Source organism: Cetorhinus maximus, chromosome 22, assembly GCF_964194155.1.
Source record: "Cetorhinus maximus chromosome 22, sCetMax3.hap1.1, whole genome shotgun sequence".
Classification (NCBI taxonomy): Eukaryota; Metazoa; Chordata; class Chondrichthyes; order Lamniformes; family Cetorhinidae; genus Cetorhinus; species Cetorhinus maximus.
Genome location: NC_135900.1, coordinates 50,320,901 through 50,342,770, shown reverse-complemented (window position 1 = coordinate 50,342,770; position 21,870 = coordinate 50,320,901). Strand labels below are relative to the sequence as shown.

The 21,870-nt window shown below is 40.9% G+C and overlaps 2 protein-coding genes across 12 annotated transcripts in view; one reads left to right on the top strand and one right to left on the bottom strand.

The window, feature by feature from the left end:
* Nucleotides 1–7,465, bottom strand: part of rad52 (RAD52 homolog, DNA repair protein) — a 128,721-nt gene extending 121,256 nt beyond the window's left edge. For 3 of the 4 annotated variants that reach the window (XM_078568287.1, XM_078568288.1, XM_078568289.1), the window contains exons 1-2: nucleotides 7,304–7,459; nucleotides 873–974 (exon numbers count right to left, since the gene is read on the bottom strand). In XM_078568287.1, coding sequence (XP_078424413.1) covers nucleotides 873–974; nucleotides 7,304–7,378 — 177 coding nt within the window. In that variant the 5' untranslated portion in view covers nucleotides 7,379–7,459. Of the gene's footprint in view, nucleotides 1–872; nucleotides 975–7,303 lie in introns of all 4 variants that reach the window. The other variant, XM_078568291.1, reaches the window with a different exon arrangement.
* Nucleotides 7,466–7,572: 107 nt separating this feature from the next.
* Nucleotides 7,573–21,870, top strand: part of erc1b (ELKS/RAB6-interacting/CAST family member 1b) — a 1,197,549-nt gene continuing 1,183,251 nt past the window's right edge. For all 8 annotated transcript variants that reach the window (XM_078568271.1, XM_078568270.1, XM_078568269.1 and 5 more), the window contains exon 1: nucleotides 7,573–7,843. The gene's annotated coding sequence lies outside the window, so the exon portion shown is untranslated. The remainder of the gene's footprint in view (nucleotides 7,844–21,870) is intronic.

Below are 21,870 nucleotides of genomic sequence, written 5' to 3'. Positions count from 1 at the left end.
TTATGAGAATTATATCTTCCTGACAAGGGGAAGAGGCAGACATGGGTCCCAGAAATCTCAAGAACAACCTGAGCAGCTTGTAGGTAAATATGAGTCTGGCAGGCAGGCAATGCCCAGAATAGCAAGACAGCTGATAGTAGTAAATAATAAAACAAAACAAAATAGCAGGGCAGGAGTCACAAAGATTTGAGCATGCAGTTGGAGAAGGGAGTTGATAAACTTTAGGTCTCAAGTGAGAAGGACAAAAAGTGGGGTGAGGGGGCACATGGGAAGATGAAAGAAAAACAGTAGCTGGGACTTTTTTGAAGTTGAAAAATGTTTTAAGTCACCAAAATAATAGAAAACTTTTTTTTGGATAGAAATCAACACGAATTGTTTCTGTTCCAAGTGGCATTAGGTGGCAGTGCCTGAAATTGCAGGTCAGCAGATACCAAGCTTTTTAATGAAGAACTATTACAGTCTTCTGTGACTGAAATGCATAACAAAGCCCACCTGTTGAAAATTGTAAAACCCTATAAAAGTAATATCCACCACAGGTGAGAACAAAGGTTAGGAAGTTACCTCAGCTGGGATGGGTGGCTAAACATTTCCAGACTCAAATTCTCATGTGGGGACAAACTTTTGATTAGTCACACCAGCAGCACATTTGTTAAGCTAAACATATTGTGCTAAGATGTCTAGCTGGTGCATGCAATTGTTCTTGTTCAAAAGAAATGGCAGGTTTCATTTAAGTTTTAAAAGTCATATTTAACTTGGAGCATATTTAATCTTGTATAAGGAAATTAATACTTGAAATAAAAGTAGAAACTTAAACCACATGGGGCTTCCTTCAGTATCAGGTGATGCCAGGAGTCCGTGTCTGTCAAATTTACCTTTTGCCCCCCACCTGCTGGACGTTGACTGATGTATTCCGGACCCAGTCGCCTCTGCAAAGCATTCTGGATCGCCTGATATTCTTCAGCGGTGTACTGATGCTGCAAAAAAATGATAGACGTAGTTACATTTGGTATAGTTCAACTGGTGTATGCATTTGTTCTTGTTCAAAAGAAATGGCAGGTTTCATTTCTTAAGTTTTAAAATGTACTACCTTACTTCCTAATATCTTAGCAAATAAATGCATTGTATTGTGCATCACGGATTGGACAGGGCTAGGTAGTCACAGATTCATTCAGAGTTCGTTGATCTCAAATGCATTAGCAGCAGGGTACTGCGACTGACCTCATGATCCTGGGTTGGAGATAGATTATTACGCAAAAAAATCTTGTCCTTGCTGGGTTTGGCTCACATGTAATTACACAGCTAAATAACCTTCTGACACACCTATTTCCAACATGAAGCCTGAATACTTGGGTGTGCTACTGGAGTGAAATAAATTCTCTTAGTACCAAACTCCAGTACAAATCACTGCCATTGGAGGGGAGTTTGGAGAAGAGTCAGAAGGACAGGGTAAACTGAGGAGTTATTTGTTTTACAGCCTTTCTGCAGGACAAGGCTTTTTAGTGAATGCTGTAAGCAACAGCTACAGATTGCTTTTGAGATACCCTGTCTCCATTACTATCTCATGTTTACAGGATAGTGGCATGGGAAGTGTGACGATCAGGTACTGAATGTTTCTGTCTTGTGGAATGTGCAGGATCAGCAAATGGCTGTTTGACTTGGGAGACATGGAAATCATTGATAGCAGGGCTCAATAGTGCTCAAGGTCCTTTAAGAACTAAAGGGTAATTACAACATATAAGTGGAGACTTAAATCATGTATGTTAGAATGTTCTTGGAGTGAATCTAGACTTTTCAATTTTTATTACAGGTTATGTTCTAGAATGCACTTCAGAACACTGTACGTTAAACTTTGCCAGTTGTATTTCAGCTTAGTGATTTTAATTGTACCCCCGTATGTTAATATTTTTAATACTTTTATTGTAACTTAATAAAGCATTTATATGTTGGAACAAAACACCATCTAGTCTCTTTCTGAAAGGGACCATATCTTCTGTACTCACAAGGAACCTCAAGGATAACCAAGAGAATATGGTATGCACATTCCTCCAGAAAAAATGGATTTGCAGAAAAGTTTGTTAAAAATTCATTTTGTTTAAATTTGTGTTGTAACCCATTTTCAGATCAAACATAGATAGTGAAGCCATGATGTATATCACTTCCATAAACTGCTTTAGTAAAAGATCAAAAAACAAAAATGGACAAGAATACATGGGTGGTAGTTTACTAAACCACCTGAGATTAAAACATTTGGCTGGATGGGTAGGAATATTCAGTTGCTTTTCTTTTTAAATAAATGGCACCTCTTATGAGGGCATATATGCTCTCTTTTACCACAGGCCATACCTATGCCATCTATGTGAAAGAATGAAACAAAGTAAAGAATCACAGAATAGTTACAGCACAAAAGGAGGCCATTCAGCCCATTGTGTCCATATGACTACAGAGAACACATTGGATTTAGAAAAATTGCAATACTGTAGTAATTGTATGCACAGGCATGCATTTTGCAAACTGGAGCTTCAGGGCTGATCCAACAAATACATTTTTGAGCCAATGCCTAAAAATGCCAATTGAGTGGACTTCCGAGCTTTCACAGGAGAACAATTAAAGCTGAATTTTAAAAAAATGACAACAGGTGGTGTGAAAAATATCAAAGAAAACGGCTAGCATTTTTTTGCAATGCTGTGCAAAAATAACACTATTACATCTTCAAAATCCACCTACATTTTGCAATCAAGCACAAACATGGATAATTTAAAAAGCAAGATATTTGGACTGAAAAGTTTATAATTTTAATTGTATGCAGGTGGTGAGCAGTAATTGGAGATTCGCTTGTGCTCCTATAAATAGGAACATACTAAAACTATGGGGAAGAGGTTAGGAGGGGCATATTTATGATGTGTGTCTATAAATAAATGCTTAAAGAAGTGTGTAAAAATTGGCTCCAGTTCTATCCTCAATCACCTGTCTTTCTGGATTAGAACATGGTAGCAGAGGATAGGAAGTCTTGTGACGTAGTGGATGGGGTCCCTGCCTCTAAGCCAGAAGCTCTAGGTTTGAGTCCCACGCCCGGATTCGATAGCCATGGAAGTTGCATTCATAACGTTGCCAAACCGGTTGATTATCAACCTGCAAATCCTTCCAACATGCCTATGGCAGGCAGAAAGAGCGGGAGAGAATCCTGGTCATCCAGAACCTGTAGAAGGCAATGGCAAACCACCGCAGTATCGCACCAATCATAATACATGGAAGTCCATGGTCACCAATGCCCTCTTAGGGTATAATATCTGAAGAGAGGGACAGCAGAGAATGATCGCCTAAAGGTGAAGCTTGGAAACTAAGGAAAAAAAGGTCAGATTGAAAACTACAATCCTAGTAGTCGTTGAGAAAAATGGCAGGAAGCCAGTCAGATTATTATGACTCTCTGATACCCTCGAAGTCTGAACCACATGAAAAATTGATAATTAGAAACAGGCTATATCACTACCAAAAAGAAAACAAGATGTATTTTGAGATGGATGTCCACTAGTTGGATAGTGATGAAAGTTTGGTTGTTTTATTACAGTTTTTGGATGAGCTCTACAAGAAAGATGATCTGTTAAATGCCTATGAGGCATGGTCAGAATTTGATAGATTTCAGAAAACTGGTGGCCATTCCATAGCAAAAAAATATCATGACAGATCTGTATAAAACTTTACAGATTGTATTAAAGTTTGACAAAATTCAATTTGGTGATTGCTGGATCAGTATTAACATCTAAGTTTCTGTATTGTGCTAAGATGTCTCATATGGACAGGCAACTGGTTCTAATTAGGGTTCTGTTTTTGGAAAAGGGGACACTGTTGGATCAGATGTCTGCTGCCTTATTTTTGGCGAAATTGTCACTTCCTTCAGCTTTCATGGAACAAATATGAGACATTCTAGGTGACACACACAATAGAATAACTGCTTTATTTTTTAAATTGCCCAGTTAGCGTACACAGGCCTAAATACAATGTAAGGATTCAAGGCAGTCAGAATGAGGATGAAAGCACCTTTAGCAGATCTGGCTATTGCAGCAGAAGACAAAGTGGAAGAAAAATAATAAGTGAATGAACCCCAAGAATACTTTAAGGAACTGTTAATAGGCGTGATTATGTGGTGAACTGCCCAAAGCAAAAAGGCAGGTTCCTTCAAATGAAGGAGAGAAATCTGAGGAAGCGTTCAAAGATAATGATGAATCTGAACAAATTATATTGGTCGGAAGAAGGGAGTGTTTCAAATGTGGACTCCCTTACCTGTGCAGGACTAGATGGTGTTTGTACTTCAACACTATGTGGGACAGATTGGTCATCAAGTATCACAAACACAAAAAATGCTGGAAAAACTGAGGTCTGACAGCATCTGTGGAGAGAAAGACAGAGTTAACGTTTTGAGTCCGTATGACTTTTCAGAGGAAGGGAAATGGAAAGCAATGGAGGTGAAAAGGGCAAAAGAGACAAGTGGAAGTCCTGTCAGAGAGAAGAGCAGTACTTCAAGGTAGGCATTCCTGAAAGTGTTTAATTCACTGCCACTTCTCTAAGATAAAGGCAAAATACTGCGGATGCTGGAAATCTGAAACAAAAACAAAAAATACTGGAAAAACTCAGCAGGCCTGACAGCATCTGTGGAGAGAAAGACAGAGTTAATGTTTTTGTTTTTGTTTCAGATTTCCAACATCCGCAGTATTTTGCCTTTATCTTAAGTGTTTAATTCACTCTTCCAAGAATGCCTACCTTGAAAAAGTACTGCTCTTCTCTCCGACAGGACTTCTGCTTGTCTCTTTTGCCCTGTTCACCTTCATTGCTTTCCATTTCCCTCCCTCTGAAGAAGTGTCATATGGACTCAAACATTAACTCTGTCTTTCTCTCCACAGATGCTGTCAGACGACCTCAGTTTTTCCAGGATTTTTTGTTTTTGTTTCAGATTTCCAGCGTCCGCAGTATTTTGCCTTCATCTTGGTTATCAAGTTAACTTGATTTACTAAGTAGTGAGGAATGATGCAAGAATAAGGAATATACTAGTTGCTTTAGGTTTGGCGACGACAATAGAGGTCACTGAAGAGAGTTGTAATTCCATGTACAGTCACTGGAGTATGACATTTAGTAATGACATTGTCTCTAACGAAATACCTATGATTTTGAGTAAACCTTCTCTGAAAAGAAGCACAAATGAACTTGACATGGGCAAGACAATTATTTTCAGAAAATCAGTAGATCTGCAGTTTACCCAGTAAACACAATATTGCCCCCAACCCCTTTCTTAACAAAACCCTGATGTTTGTCAGTGTTCACTTAAAGACAACTTGTTTTTTTCTGATTCTTGGTCACATTTTAAAATAAATTTCAATGTCTACATTTAAAAAGAAATACTGGAACTAGTTAATCTGTAATTGCACCTTTGTGACCGGTGATGGTGCTGTAGCACACGAGTTCTGTATCGCTCAACAGCAGGGTGACCAACTGTCCTGGATTTTCTGGGACTGTTGCATAATTCGGCCTTTTGTTCCACATCATGCCTTTCTGGAACTTTTTTCGTCCTGGAATTCATGTATGGCAGCTAGTCTTTGCCTGTGCATGCTTTGGCCAGACTTTATGGCTTCTTACGTGTCGGCCAGTCTTTGATTTGCACATGCCTCAGGAAGTCTCATATCTACATATGAGCTATCCAGTTGTGTTTGTACATGTCGGCCCTGGATGTGCTGTGATTTGTGCTTGGGGTTCTTAGTGCATGTCCTGGGAATGGAGGAGGTGGGGAGAAGACGGTCAACTGAGTACATGAGGGTGCTTTTACACGTTCATCAGCAACTCCCTCGCCACGGCCCTGCACCCCCCAGCTTTTAGATTTGGCATTCCTACAGTGCCCCTTAATTTATTCTCCAAAGGCTGGTCACCATGCCCAACAGAGGCAACCACAGAGAAACTCCTCTGTAAACTATTCAACATCTCAAATGTCTCTCTCTTCACTAATGGAAGTTAATCAGAGAAATTGAGGAAGTGAGAGACCTTGGAGTGCATGTCCACAGGTCCTCGAAAGTGGCAGAACAGATGGACAAGGCGGTTAAGAAACCATATGGAATGCTTTCCTTTATTGGGAGAGGTATTGAATACAAAAGCAGGGATGTAATGATGGAACTGTATAAAATGCTGGTTAGGCCACAGCTGGAATTTTGTGTACAGTTCTGGTCCCCACATTACAGGAAGGACACAATTGCTCTGGAGACAGTGCAGAGGAGATTTACAAGAATGTTGCCAGGGCTTGAAAATTGCAGCAATGAGGATAGGCTAGGGTTGTTTTCCTTAGAACAGAGGGGGCAAAGGGGTGACCTAATTGAGGTGTACAAAATTATAAGGGGCTGAGATAGGGTAGACAGGAAAGACTTGTTTCCCCTAGCTGAGGGGTGAATTACCAGGAGGCATAGATTTAAGGTAATTGGTAGAAGGGTTAGAGGGAACATGAGGAAAAACTTTTTCACCCAGAGGATGGTGGGTGTCTGGAATTCACTGCCGAAGTTGGTGGTTGAGGCTGAACCGCTCAACTCATTTAAAAGGCACCTGGATCTGCATCTGAAGTGCTGTAACCTGCAAGGCTGCGGACCAGGTGCTAGAAAGTGGAATTAAAGTGAGCGGCTAGTTTCCTTTATCTCTTTTTGACCGGCGCAGATGTGATGGGTTGAATGCATCGTAACTGTTCTATGGTTCTAAATTCCTGTAAATTTTGCAGTTTAATCACAACTCAAAGTATACAGAGAAAGGTAGAACATATAATTTTAGGTCCCATTTTAATTACGTCTACATGCCCCCGATCCAACCACCCATGGTCTCTAATTCCCACTTGATCTGAAGATTACATTTGGGAATGGCCTGTTTCTCTGTTGTAAATTACCTAATTCCCACCTGTCAAAATTTTCCTGGAATCTCCAGAAATTAATGTGCTAAACATTACTGCGAGCAACCTAAAAATATCATCATTGCATTAACCATGGATTTAGGAGCAGGAGTAGGCCATTCAAACCTGCCCTGCCATTCAAAATGAATATTGGCTGATCTGGTTGTGGTCTCAACTCCACTTTCCTGTCAGCCCCCTATAATCCTTGATTCCCTTGTCTATCAAAAATCTGTCCAACTGTGCCTTGATTGAATTTAAAATTCCAGCCTCCACTACTCTGTAGGGAAGATAATTCCACATACAAACAACCTTAAAATAAAAAAAATTCAGTTTATCACAAAAGAAAGGCAAGTGTTACAAATTAGGATGCATGTGTTGAACCGTGGTCTCACTGACCTGCCCAAAACAAACAGTCGGATTGTGACGGACACAGGAGAGATATGCTTCATTCCTGGCTTCAGACATTGTCATGCATCCAAAAGAATAAAAACGATAAAATTCTGCAACTTCCACTAACCAAAACGGCAAACTGAACGTTAAAATATAAAGACTGTCGGGAAAAAGGTCAGGCGAACCAATCACAAGAATTATATTTCTGCTCGCAGCCCCGCCCAATCACTGACTCAAAAGACGTTGGTGGCGCGAAGGCCGCCGGGTGGAGGGACAGAGGAAGACGGAGGAATCTTCCGCCACAGAGGCCGTCGGGAATGAGGTCGACTCTCCTCCCCGGTGAAATTTGCAAGGCAGGCTGGGAAAAGAAAGCAGTGGAGAAAAATCGACGTGGTGTTTGTAGGAGGGTTTGCGTCAGTGGAAGTCCCTCTGTAAAACTGGTGTTGAGAGAGAAAGAGACACTGGGGGCAAAAGGTTTCCGAAATATCTAGATCAAACGCCGACGAAAACAGTTTTGTACCTGACGGGGGATTGCGTTAGCGACAGGTGAGTATGTGTCAAGGAGAAGCAGCAGCGCGCGTCGAGTTCAACTGTCACCAAGGTGGGGAGCAGTAGACAAGGTGGAGGTTTGGTGTCGGTGTCTCAGTATCGCAGCCAGAGGAGGGAGGGGGTTCAGGGCTTTGGCACGCAATGTGGAGGAGATGGGCGCGAAACAACCTGTATGGCATTCGGGTGGCCGCATAAGGGAAGTTTTACTCTTCCCAATTAAAAAAGGGAGCGGTTTCTTTTTCTATCGGAAAGTGTCAATGTGCTTCATTTTCTTGGGTTTATCAGTTTAATAGGCTATGCGCGGAGCGTGTCATTCTCATCATAAAGTCTGTCATCAGCCCTCAAATAAACATATGCAAGCTACAGACAATAATGGAAATAGGATAGTGATTGTACAGCTGGCATCTTGATTGAGGGTTTCAGGTGATGTCATAAGCCACAAGACTGAAGATTGAGTGATTTGTGTGAACCCCATAGTGAGGTTGTAGATTTGACTCTTCTGTGAAATCGCAGCTTTTTAAAAGGGGTGGAATTTCTTTTCAGGTAATGGTATAATCATTAGATGTTAGGTGTTTGTAAAATGACATTGAAATGATTATGGGACATAGTTCTAAGTCATACTGGATTAGATCTTGTAACATGATTTCAATTTACAGCTGGCAATTAACAGTGCACTTGATGAAATAATCTTAAATGAGTTATTTAGAACTGTGATTTGCCCTATTCTGGTTTTAGAAAAAAATTAACCTGTATTGGTAAAAAATATTAATGTTGAGTTCCCTAGAAATCTTCAGTTTCATGCTCCCTTGTATAGTCTAAAGGTCTTTAACCCAGATAGTGCAGATGAAATCTAATGGGTTAACATTATGGAATTCTGTTTTTATGATTTACTCTGGATTATTTGTACATCAACATCAAATTGATAAAACTCATGAAAACTGTTATGGGTGATTGACAGAGTTTGGCTCTGGCTTTGTAAGACATACACAACCAATTTTAACTTGAATCACTGGCCAAACACCAGTGTTAGCTTGATCAGAAGCTGCTGAGTGCTTATTTAGAAATTAGTTAGAAAATAAATTATAAAGTGGACGATATGTTTGGAACTTTTTTGTTAAATGTATGTATTTTTTTTTTCTTCTTTGGCCAATTCTCTCATCCGAAGGCAGCCTCTTGCTGGAGTGTAATCCTCTGGATACCTGCTGCCCTCCATTCACTTGTCAAGTGACCATCATTTGTCTGTAAACTTTTAACTGTGTGTTCAAAGAAAGTTTAACTACACTGTTATGACGCCAGTTGGTAAAGGCTGAGTTATTTAAAATCCCAGAGGGAAACTTTGAACAATTGTCATAACCTATATTTTCAATTGGTATGTTTGAGATGTAACTCTGAATTCAGAAATGAAACCACCAAGCCTCCAGAGGTTTTTATATAAATTAAATTAAACATTTATTAATTTTAATAAGAAATTAAACACATACACATACAAATTACTACCATAATAACTTTTAAACAAATCCCCAAATTAATCACTTCCAGATAACCTGCCCCAAGGCAACACTAACCCATAGACTTAAACAGACATCAGGCAAAGCACATTTTACCGTACGAATTCAAAATGAGGTTCCTTTCAATTTGTTCCTTCGCAGACGAAGTGGTAGGCTTACAGGCTTGAATCTTACATGCCTCTGACTCTTCTATATGTACCTGGCCTTCCCTTTGAATATAAATTCTCATTGTATCACCAAGCCCTTTGAACTCCACCTCTTCTAGCAATAAAACCTCTTTCATTGCACCAGTTTTATTGGTAATATGAACGTATTGCTTGGTGTCTCCTACCTAGGTGCAAGATTTCACCCCCAGCCTTTGAATGGTTTATTCAACAAAATGCAAATGTCCCCTCTACCTCACTGTTTACATCTCAAAACTACTATACATCAAAGCTCCCAGACGAGCTGGCTTTAATCCAATTAAGACACACACTCACTCATACCCACAGACACAGACCTTACTACAAGTCCAATTTAGAATAATTTCCAAAAACATTATATACATTAATATCTTCATGACATACATGGAATCACAGCTGAGCTTGCTTACTTGTCCTTCGTGATGTCTGTACTTGGGTCTATTTCCAGTAGTGTTTGCTGCATAGAAGACTGGAGCAGAACCCCATTTATTACTTCCTAATGTAGGGGCACTGGGAACAATGGTCGTGCTTTGATTACTTGGATAATGTACTGAGCATGTGAGTGTAAAACTTTTCTGATTTTGTATGGCACAACCATTAACTGAATAAAATTGTAAGCCATTGGGGAGTCAGATGGTTTATACCTCAGCAAACACAGTTTTAAAATAATGTGAGTAATTTTGTCTTGAATATTTGACTTTTTAGTGGTGTTTTTTTAATCCACCAAAGCTGCATATAGAAATGACAGTTTAACAGTTTGATCATGACTTTTAGAATTTCAAAAACCTCAAGGCAAAAAAAATGGTGAAGCATACCAAATAGAAAATAAAGCATCAGCTATTATGTTGCCCCTCTCCTTGTCTCAGCCATATGTATTCTGCTAGAAAGGCTATCAAAACACCACCTGGCTGCACAAAAAGGCAGTATCAAAACTTTTGGAACCCAAGAATTAACAATTGTATACCAACAAATTTTGTACCTTATTGCTGCTAAATTCCTAACCTTACAAAATGATTTTGTAACTAAGATAAAAGAAGCTGACTGCTCTCTGGAACTATTAAGGCCTCTATAGCAGGAGTAGTGTACAATGCTAAGAATTGAAGAATACCTTATAGAGGCAGTTAGATAAGCACTATGTTTGTTGATATAACATAGCCCTTAATATAATAGTGGAGTGAACGGAACTGCTTTTTGTGGAAGGTTTTAAACAAATAATAACTTGTAGTGCTCCTCACATTTGAGGGTAAACAGATGTTGAACAGGCGGAAAAGCAGGACAGTGGGCAAAGGAGCTAAAAGCAAGGTCAAGGTTGGTTTTGAGGAAGTTTTTGAAAATGGGGAGAAATTTCCGTAGGGCAGAAGTGTGGTGGTTGAAAGTGTAGGATACAGTAAGCCAGCCAGCAGAGTGGAGGATGTATCTGTGTTGTATGGGTTATAGTCATAACTAAAGCTGTGCAGTGTAAAATCTTGGAGGGTTTGAAGGTGAAAACGAGTGCTTTCAAGTCAATTTGTTGCAGTGCTAGAACTCAGAAAAGTTGAGGGGAAATGGGGGCACCTGACTTTGTGTGGTTGAAGAAGCAGGCTGTGGCATTTTAAATCAGTTAGAATTTGAAGGGTGGTGATTGATCAGGATTATTTAAAACAAAGGTAACAAAAGCATAGATTAATGCTTTGGCAGACATGGCAGGGAGTGTGGTTGGGAGCAGAAAATCTTGTGTTGGAAAAAAGTTGTCTTGTTACACAATGGATTTTCTTTTTATTCATTCACGGGACGTGGGCTTTGCTGGCTGGGCCAGCGTTTATTGCCCATCCCTAGTTGCCCTTGAGAAGGTGGTGGTGAGCTGCCTACTTGAACTGCTGCAGTCCATGTGGTGTAGGTACACCCACAGTGCTGTTAGGAAAAGAGCTTCAGGATTTTGAGCCCACAACAGCGAAGGAATGGCGATATATTTCCAAGTCAGGATGGTGAATGACTTGGAGGGGCGCTTCCAGGTGGTGGTGTTCCTAGCTGTCTGCAGCCCTTGTCCTTTCAGATGGCAGTGGTCATGGGTTTGGAAGGTGCTGTGGAAGGAGCCTTGGTGAATTCCTGCAGTGCATCTTGTAGATGGTACACACTGCTGCCACTGTGCATTGGTGGCGGAGGGAGTGAATGTTTGTGGATGTGAAGCCAATCAAGCAGGCTACTTTGTCCTTGATGGTGTCAAGCTTCTTGAGTGTTGTGGGAGCTGCACGCATCCAGCCAAGTGGAAAGCATTCCATCACTCTCCTGACTTTTGCCTTTCAGATGGTGAACAGGCTTTGGGGAATCAGGAGGTGAGTTACTCATCGCAGGATTCCTAGCTTCTGACCTGCCCTTGTAGCCACAGTATTTATATGGCTAGTCTAGTTCAGTTTCTGGTCAATGGTAACCCCCAGGGTGTTGACAGTGGGGGATTCAGTGATGGTAATGCCATTGAACATCAGGGGCGATGGTTGGATTCTCTCTTGTTGGAGATGGTCATTGCCTGGCACTTGCGACACGAATGTTACTTGCCGCTTGTCAGCCCAAGCCTGGGTATTGTCCCGGCCTTGCTGCATTTGGACATGGACTGCTTCAGTATCTGAGGAGTTGCGAATGGTGCTGAATATTGTGCAATCATCAGCGAACATCCCCACTTCTGACCTTGATGGAAGGAAGGTAATTGATGAAGCAGCTGAAGATGGTTGGGTCGAGGACACTCAGTTATGTCCTGTGTGCAAAGAAGTGCCACATGGGGTTGAATTTTTAAAAAAAATGTATGTTTGTAAATTGACAAACCAGTGGCATATGTAAAGATCTGTACTAAATAAATCCAGTTACAATTGGTAATGTTTTGATATTCTAAACTCAATTTGTGCTTTAACTTTTGGATTTTGCTGAAGCTGTCAAATGTAAATAAAGATGGTACCTAACTAATTTTTCTAAATCTTATGTAAAGAAAAGCTAAAATAATACCGATATGCAGATATTATAATAATCCGTAGAATATCTTCTTGGATTTTTGTGTACCTGCTAATGTTAATTATTTGTGCATAAATTGCAGGAATTAGATTGAAAAAAGTATAGGTGACTTCATGAACCATGGGGTGATCTAGTCGGTTTGTGAGGCAATTTAGTGCAGCCTCCACACAATTTGGAATTTAGATGTTGAGTAGTACAGCCTTTCTGCATTGGCATTCCTCATGTCTCTAGCAAAGTAGCAGCAACCTATGCTTGATTTGAGGAATGAAAAAAAGTCACATAAGGCAGTGTTCTTTGGAGGGAATTTAACAAAAGGAGGATTCCATTACTGAGTTATGACATCCCTTGCAATCACACAAAAGCTTTTTTCTTGACTGGCTAATAAACTTTCTGCCATTTTTGTGCATTGGGCTTGTTGTGGAATTTTCGTCCTACTTTCCCTCAGATTTCTCAACATCTGTAGCTGTAAATTCTTTGCAAATTTGCTACCTTCTCAATAGCAACATTTGTTGTTTTAAATTCTCAACAGTTTCTCTTGAGCTTTTTAAAAAAATTATTTCACGGGATGTGGGCGTCGCTGGCTAGGCCAGCATTTGTTGCCCATCCCTAATTGCTCTTAAGAAGGTGGGGTGAGCTACCTTCTTGAACTGCTGCACCCCTTGTAGTGTAGGTACATCCACAGTGTTGTTAGGAAGGGAGTTCCAGGATTTTGACCCAGTGACAGTGAAGAAACAGCGATTTAGTGCCAAATCCGGGTTGTGTGTGGCTTGAAGGGAACATGCATGTTGTAGTGTTCCCATACATCTGCCCTTGTCCTTCTAGTTGGTAGAGGTCGTGGGTTTGGAACGTACTGTTGAACAAGCCTTGGTGAGTTGCTGCAGTGCACCTTGTAGATGGTACTCTCTGCTGCCACTGCGTGTTGGTGGCGGAGGGTGTCAGTGTTTAAGATGGTGGATGAGGTGCCAGTCAAGCAAACTGTTTCGTCCTGGATGATGATGTGCTGCTGGAGTGTTGTTGGAGCTGCACTCATCCAGATAATTGGGGAGTATTCCATCACACTCCTGACTTGTGCCTTGTAGATGATGGACAGGTTTTGGAGAGAAGTGAGGTGAGTTACCCGCCACAGAATTCCCAGCCTCTGACCTGCTTTTGTACCCGCAGTATTTATATGACTTGTCCAACTCAGTTTCTGGTCATTGTTGACCCCCACGATGTTGATAGTGGGGGAATTCAGCGATGGTAATGCCATTGAATGTCAAGGGGAAGTGGTTAGATTCTCTATTGTTGCATATGGTCAGTTCCTGGTACATGTGGTGTAAATGTTAGTTGGCACTTGCCAGCCCAAACATGAATGTTGAAAATGCCCACTTCTGATGGCATGATGGAGGGAAGGTTATTGATGAAGCAGGTGATTGATGGTGGACCTAGGAACTCCTGCAGCAATGCCCTTTGCTGGCTATGACTCCAACCAGTGGTGAGTTCTCCCTTAATTCCCATTGACTTCAGTTTTGCTGGTGCTCCTCGATGCCACGCTTGGTTAAGTGCTGCCTTGATGTCAAGGGCAGCCGCCCTCACTTCACCTCTAGCATTCAGCACTTGTGTCCATGTTTGGACAAAAATGACGAGATCATGAGCTGAGTGGCCCTGGCAGACCCCAAACTGAGTGTTGGTTAGCAGATTATTGCTGTGTAAGTGCTGCTGGACAGCACTATTGATGACACCTTCCATCAGTTTGTCAATGATGGAGATTAGACTGATCGGATGGTAATTGGCCAGGTAGGACTCTTTGTGGACAAGCCATACCTGGGCTATTTTCCACATTGTTGGGTAGATGCCAGTGTTGTAGCTGTACTGGAGCAGCTCGGCTAAGGGCATGGTTAGTGGCACATGTTGCCAGAGAGCCTGTGGTCAGAGTATAACAATCAAATTGTGGTAATGAAAATAACAATTTTAACATGAAACTGCAAAAAAAATTAGATCCATTCCTACTATTGTGGTTAATGTTAAGTTTATCAGACTGGAGGGAAATGTGCAGTGGTGTTCCCCAGGTGTCGGTTATGGGAGCTCTACTGTCTTTTGGTTATATATTAATAACGTGGACTTGGGCATATAGGGCACACTTTGAAAGGTTCCAGATGTAAATGTAGTAATCAGTGAGATGGATACTAACAGTCGTCAGGAGGGCATGAGCAGGCAGGTGACATGGGCAGATATATGGCAGATAAAATTTAACAAAAAAATGTAGTGATTTCATTTTCGTGGGAAGAATGAGGAGAGGCAACATAAGCTAACAGGAACACGGACAGAGAGGCCTGGGGATGTGTGTATAGAAATCTTCTAAGGTGGCAGGGAAATTTGAGAAAGCCATTATGGCCAATTCAGAGCACCACAGTTTAGGAAGGATGCCCCTCAGAAGTTGTGCAGAGGAGATTTATTAGAATGGTACTTGGAGTTGAAGACTTTCAGTTAGACGTGGAGAGACAAGTGAAACTGAGGTGGTTCTCCTCAGAGCAGAGCAGATTAAAGGAAGGTTTGATAAAGGTGATCAAAATCTTGCAGCATTTTGATTAGATTAAATAAGGGGAAATTGGTTTCAGTGGTTTTTGGGGTTAATAACCAGAGGATACAAATTTAAGGTAATTGGCAAAAAGAAGAAATGTAGCATGAGGAAAGAAATTGTGCAATGAGTTATTTGGAATGCACTGTCTGAAAGGGTGGTGGAAGCAAATTCGATAATAACGTTCAAAAGAGAATTGGATAAATACTTGAAAAGGGGAAAAAAATTCTGGGCTATAGGGAAAGAACATCAGAGTGCAACTAATTGTGCAGGTCTTTCAAAGAGCTGACAAAGGCATAATGGGCTGCATGGCTTCCCCTTGTGCTGTATAACTGATTGTATATCATGGAGCTTCAAGGGACCACATGAGGTTTAAAAAAAATCTGTTCCTCAATTTGCAAATGTGTCTTTGTGTTCTGACACAGAATTTACGAATCAGCGATGGTGCTTTTTTAAATAAAAACATTAAAAGCCGAATCCAAACTTGTACAGTTGAAACTGAATTAAAAATAAACAAGTGCAAATAGCACTGCATTGCTTGGACTTCCAGGCTGGATTACCAGGGCTATGTATGGTTGCATTTTGGATGCCCTTAATCTAGTGTATCACTGCCTCATGGACAAGAATGGTGTCTCCCAGCTGAACATGGTACCTATACTGTTACCTATATGGGCTTGCCTGTCTGCAGGACAGACATCAGTACTATGGCACATTATTATTTGAGGAAAAAAAATTGACGGATGAGCAAGTCATGGGGTGCCATTGGCAGTGACTTGGGTGGTCTTGATGCAGCCCATCAATGTTTATTTGAATCACCTCCCAAGCCTAAGAAAGATAAACTGATCATGGTAAAGGTTTCCAAATTGACAGCAAATGCTTCCACATAAATTGTGTAGTGGTACATGAAGATGCTTTGCTCTGACTTTAGGTGCCTTCTTTGCACCTGTGTCCTCTCAGCAGCAGGAACTGATGGGTCAAAGGTTTAATAAACTGCATTAACTTTAGCAAGCATGGGCCAAGTGCTGGGAAATGGGATTAGGTAGGTAGGTCAGGTGTTTCTCACGTGTCAGTGCAGACTCGATGGGCCGAAGGGCCTCTTCTGCACTGTGATTCTGTGAATGTTATGACGTGTCAAGTGCTCATCCAGGTACTTTTTAAAGGATGTGAGGCAACCCGCCTCCACCACCCTCCCAGGCAGTGCATTCCAGACTGTCACCACCCTCTGGGTAAAAAAGCTTTTCCTTACATCCCCCTTAAACCTCCTGCCCCCCCACCTTGAACTTATGTCTCCTCGTGGCTGACCCTTCAACTAAGGGTCAGCTGCTCCCTATCCACCCTGTCCATGCCCCTCATAATCTTGTACACCTGGATCAGGTCGCCCCTCAGTCTTCGCTGCTCCATCGAAAACAACCCAAGTCTATCCAACCTCTCTTCATAACTAAATGTTTCACCCCAGGCAACATCCTGGTGAATCTCCTCTGCGCCCCCTCCAGTGCAATCATATCCTTCCTATAATGTGGCGACCAGAACTGCACACAGTACTCCAGCTGTGGCCTCACTAAGGTTCTATACAACTCCAACCTGACCTCCCTACTTTTGTAATCTATGCCTCGATTGATAAAAACAAGTCTCCCATATGTCTTTTTCACCAGCCCACTAACATGCCCCTCCACCTTCAGAGATCTATGGACACACACGACAAGGTACCTCTGTTCCTCAGAACTTCCTAGTGTCATGCGGTTTATTGAATCCTTCCTTGTCAAATTACTCCTTCCAAAGTGTATCACCTCACACTTTTCAGGGTTACATTCCATCTGCCATTTATCTGCCCATTTGACCATCCCGTCTATATCTTCCTGTAGCCCAAGACGCTCAACTTCATTATTAACTACCCGGCCAATCTTTGTGTCATCCGCAAACTTACTAATCTTACCCCCCGCATAGTCATCTATGTCGTTTATATAAATGACAAATAATAGGAGACCCAGCACAGATCCCTGTGGTATGCCACTGGACACTGGCTTCCAGTCACTAAAGTATCCTTCTGTCATCACCCTCTGTCTTCTACAACTAAGCCAATTTTGAATCCACTTTATCAAATTACCCTGTATCCCATGTGCATTGCCTTCTTTATAAGTGTCCCATGTGGGACCTTGTCAAAGGCTTAGATGAAATCCATATAAATTACATCAACTGCACTACCCTCATCTACACACCTGGTCACCTCCTCAAAAAATTTAAATTTGTTAGGCATGACCCCCCTCTGACAAAGCCATGCTGATTATCCCTAATCAAATCTTGCCTCTCCAAGTGATATATAGATAGATACTCTCCTTCAGAAATTTCTCCAATAGTTTCCCTACCACTGACGTGAGCCTCACTGGCCTGTAGTTCCCTGGCTTATCACTACAACCTTTCTTAAATAGAGGAACTACATTAGCTGTTCTCCAGTCCTCTGGCATCTCCCCCGTGGCCAGAGAGGAATTAAAAATTTGGGTCAGGGCCCCTGCGATCTCCTCCCTTGCCTCCCTCAGCAGTCTGGGACACAAATCATCCGGACCTGGAGATTTGTCCACTTTTAAGCCTGCCAACACCTCCAATATCTTGTCACTCCATTTATCAATTTGCATAAGAACCTTGCGGTCTCTCTCCCATCTTTTCCCATATATTTTTAAACAACTTTCCTTTTACAAATACTTACCCACTTTTATAAAACTGTTATGCTCCTACTGTGGTTGCCGGTGGGTGTTTCATGCTCTCCTGTTTTGAAAGAAAAATTCTCCTGAACTTTCCTTTCATTCTTAATGCTTTCAACTTGCTGACTCAAACTGGTGGAAGTGGTGTTTCTGTTTTTACATAATTGAAACAGTTCATAATTTTGAACACCTCTAGCTGATCTGATAACTTTCTCTAATCTAATGAAGGGAACTGTAATTTCTTAAGTCTTTCCTCACAACTAAAGCCTCTTATCCCTCGTATCATCTTAGTGAATCTAGACACAATATTTTAACTGGGTTAATCAAAGATTGATATAGATTCAGCATTACTTCTTTGCTCTGTACTCTATTCTCCCATGTACTCCTATGGTTCTACAGTTTTACAGAAAATAACTACTTAGCAACATAATTAAGTGGCTAGTTGAACACTCTGTTTAATACATAAAAGCAAAAAAAAAGCTAGCAGTACCATTGCTAGGGTGTATTCCTTGATAAAATGTCTTCCCACTATTAGAGATGCCAGAATGAATAAACATTTGCCAAACATATATAAAACCGCTGAAGTCTGTTACACCATTTATCTAAACATTTCTATTTAAATTTTACAGCCATTGCACTGACAGTGCCAATGGGATGAGAGCCTGGCAGAATTCCCTTATCCTTTTCAAATAAGCTGTGCCACTAAGAGTTGATTTCAATCTTCAAATGATACACTGGCTTCCACACAAAACACATTCCTTTCTTTTGATCCCCTCAGGTTCTTGCCAATTATGAAGGTGTTGCGGTATGATTTTTTGATTTTAAAAGCCAAGTCTCATTTCTTGACATGTTGGAGATGAAAATGAGAGGGACATAGCGAAGTTTGGATTTTTTAGGTGAAATTTTCTTAAACATTATCATTATTTTATTTCTGTTTAGCGTGGGCCTACTTAGTGTTAGCAAATTCCAACAGTATGTGCAGGGTACCGTACCACTTGGAGTGAGGACTGTACAAAGTCTTTCTATTCATATTTTATCAAATCTCCCGTAGATTTAAATTTATTCATAGTTGTTTCATCTTTAAAGGAGTAAGAATAATGTATTTCTGTTGACAAAACTAATAATGTAAGATTTAAAATCAAAATTCTAGGAAAAATAATAATATTGATAATGTACTGTTGATAGCGGGGGAACAAGAACACTGGCATGTCATTTTCACCACTGTGATGTCTCTTGCACAATAATGTGTTCTGATGTGAATCACTTTCTCAAATCAGTACTTGTTGAGTAAAAATATTTGGCAAACATTTTCTGTTGCGATGGTGCTTTTAAAGAATACTATTGCTGCCTTATCTGGTCACAGTAGGAGAATTGATTTATTTTATTGAAAAACTCTTCTATTTGCTGATCCATTAGAAGTAATGAGAGTTGATGCTTGGCGTCAAGCTGAAATCCCACAGACTGTATAATTTTTTCTGAGAATGAAGAAATCTTGTATTTTTTTTGATGGGATGAGATGTTTTGAAAAATTAGATTAATAAGGGACGCATCAGTTCATATGCACTCCTAGTGGCACAGCTTATTTTAAAAGGAAATTCTTCCAGGCTCTCATCTCAATCCCATTGGCATTGTCAGTACAATGGCTGTCAAATTTAAACAGAAATGTTTGGATAAATGGCGTAAGAGGCTTCTGTAGTCTTTTATTCATTCACAGATGTGAGCACTTATTGCCTATTCCTAATTGTCTTTGAGAAGATGGTGGTGAGCTGCCTTCTTGAACCATGCGGTCTGTGTGGTGAAGGTGTTCCCACAGTACTGTTAGGTTCCAGGATTTTGACCCAGCATTGGTGATACACTTCGAAGTCAGGATGGTGTGTGACTTGGGGAATTTGAAGGTTGTGGGGTTCCCATGTGCCATTGCCCTTGTTCTTCTAGGTGGTAGAGGTTTTGGGGTGTGGGGGAGCTGCTGCTGAAACCATGGCCAGTTGCTAGTGTGCATCTTGTAGATGGTACACACTGCAGATATGTTGCACTGATGATGGAGGGAGTGAATATTTAGGGTGGTGGATGAGGGGCCAATCAGGCTTTGTCCTGGATGGTGTTCGCTTCTTGTGATGGAGCTGCACTCATCTCAGCAAGTGAAGAGTATTCCATCACACTTGTTACTTGTGCCTCATAGATGGTGGTCAGCCTGTGGGCGCATTACTCATTGCAGAATACTCAGCCTCTACCTCACCTGCCCTTGTAGCCACAGGGTTTATGTGGCTCATCCAGTTCAGTTTCTGGTTAATGGTGACCGCCAAGATATTGATGGGGGAATTCAGCAGTGGGAATGCCATTCCCATTGAATGTCAAGGGGAGGAGGAGGTTAGACCTTTTCTTGTTGAAGATGGTCATGCTTAGCACTTTATATTGATCTTTTGATCTTTTTTGGGTTTTATATTTTGGTTTCTCTTCCCCCACACCACCTGTGGTATGAGTTAATGCAGGCTATTTGTATGATTTAATTATGACATGCTTTTATACATACGGCATTACCTTCAACAAAGCAAACATCTCAATATAAAATATAGCATATTTCTCTCGCCCCCATACCAACTGTTCTTGCAAATGTTAACTCCTGCACTGTGGTATGGAAAATGATTTGAGTCATAAAGCTACTCGGACATCAAGAATGGGTTTATTACTATCAACACCAAAACACAGAATATAATCTGAAATTAAACATTTTAGCTCCACTTTTATTCTATCTTTCTCATTCTCACCTTTTGTTTTAACTTGTATTTTATATTTTCCAAACTGTCCATCCTTCTGTTTTGTAATTTGAAACAAATTCAGTTTTCCTTTCAACTCCCATCTACCAATGGCACCCAATCCACAAATATTCACTCCCTCCATCACCGATGCACAATGGCAGCAGTGTGTAACATCTAAAAGATTCCCAACCGCTACCATCTAGAAGGACAAGGGCAGCAGACACATGGGAACACAACCACCTGGAAGCTCCCCTCCAAGCCACTCACCATCCTGACTTGGAAAATATTGCAGTTCCTTCACTGTCGCTGAGTCAAAATCCTGGAATTCCCTACCTAACAGCACTGTTGGTGTACCTACATCACTGGGACTGCAGTGGTTCAAGAAGGCAGCTCACCATCACCTTCTCAAGGGCAATAAATGCTGGCCTAGCCAGCAACGCTCACATCTCATTAATGAATAAAAAACCCGAGCATTTGGCTAGGCGACCCTTCAACTCTCCTTAAGCACCTCACTATTGTGGACATTCTAGCTCCAGGATGAGCCTCACTGCACTCTTGCTTAGTGACTCCAATTCAGAACTACTCCTGATTCCTTATAGTCCTTTGCTTCTGGTCTACAGCTTCTGGAAGATTCTCTCCCTCTGCCTGTTTCCAAGTTGTTCTAGCTCCAGGCATAAACTACTTGTTTCATAGTTGGTTCGGGAGCAGTTAATAGTTAATAGTTTGTGTGAGAAAATACACATATAAACCCAAAACAAAAAGGTACTCCCTGTATAACGTATTGCCAAAGCAACATGGCATACCTGGGATGTCCCAGACAGAGATTCAAACTCATTAACACCCATTCCCAAACCTTCCCTTGTTCTGGGAAACCATGTGACTAATTTAAACCCCTTATGAAGCCAATTCTGCACATCTTGTCTCCACCAAGACTCAGAAAGGGGCCATTCATTGTTTAATGTTTCCCACTTGTAACCCTGACCTTGACCCACACCACCCTTTTCATGGCAATTACTTCACGTCTGTTAACCAACTTCCCAAACCAGGTGATTCCATTATCTTGCATTTTAAAAACTTTAATCCCTACTAAAAGTTCTACTCCTAAAACATATGAATAATGAAATTAGACATTTTCGCAACATGTCCTAGGAATTTTTAAAATCTGAGTTTTGAGCTGTGATGGAGAGGAAAGTAGCTTGCTCTGGTCACAGATGAGATCATTCAGGAGAAATTGAACAATTCAGATCTTTCTTTCTGCTGGGTTTGAATCATTTGGAAAAACAAACTGAAATCCTCTTTAAATTGATTCTTCTGTGAAAATTTATTCTCACCAAAAAGAAAAAATT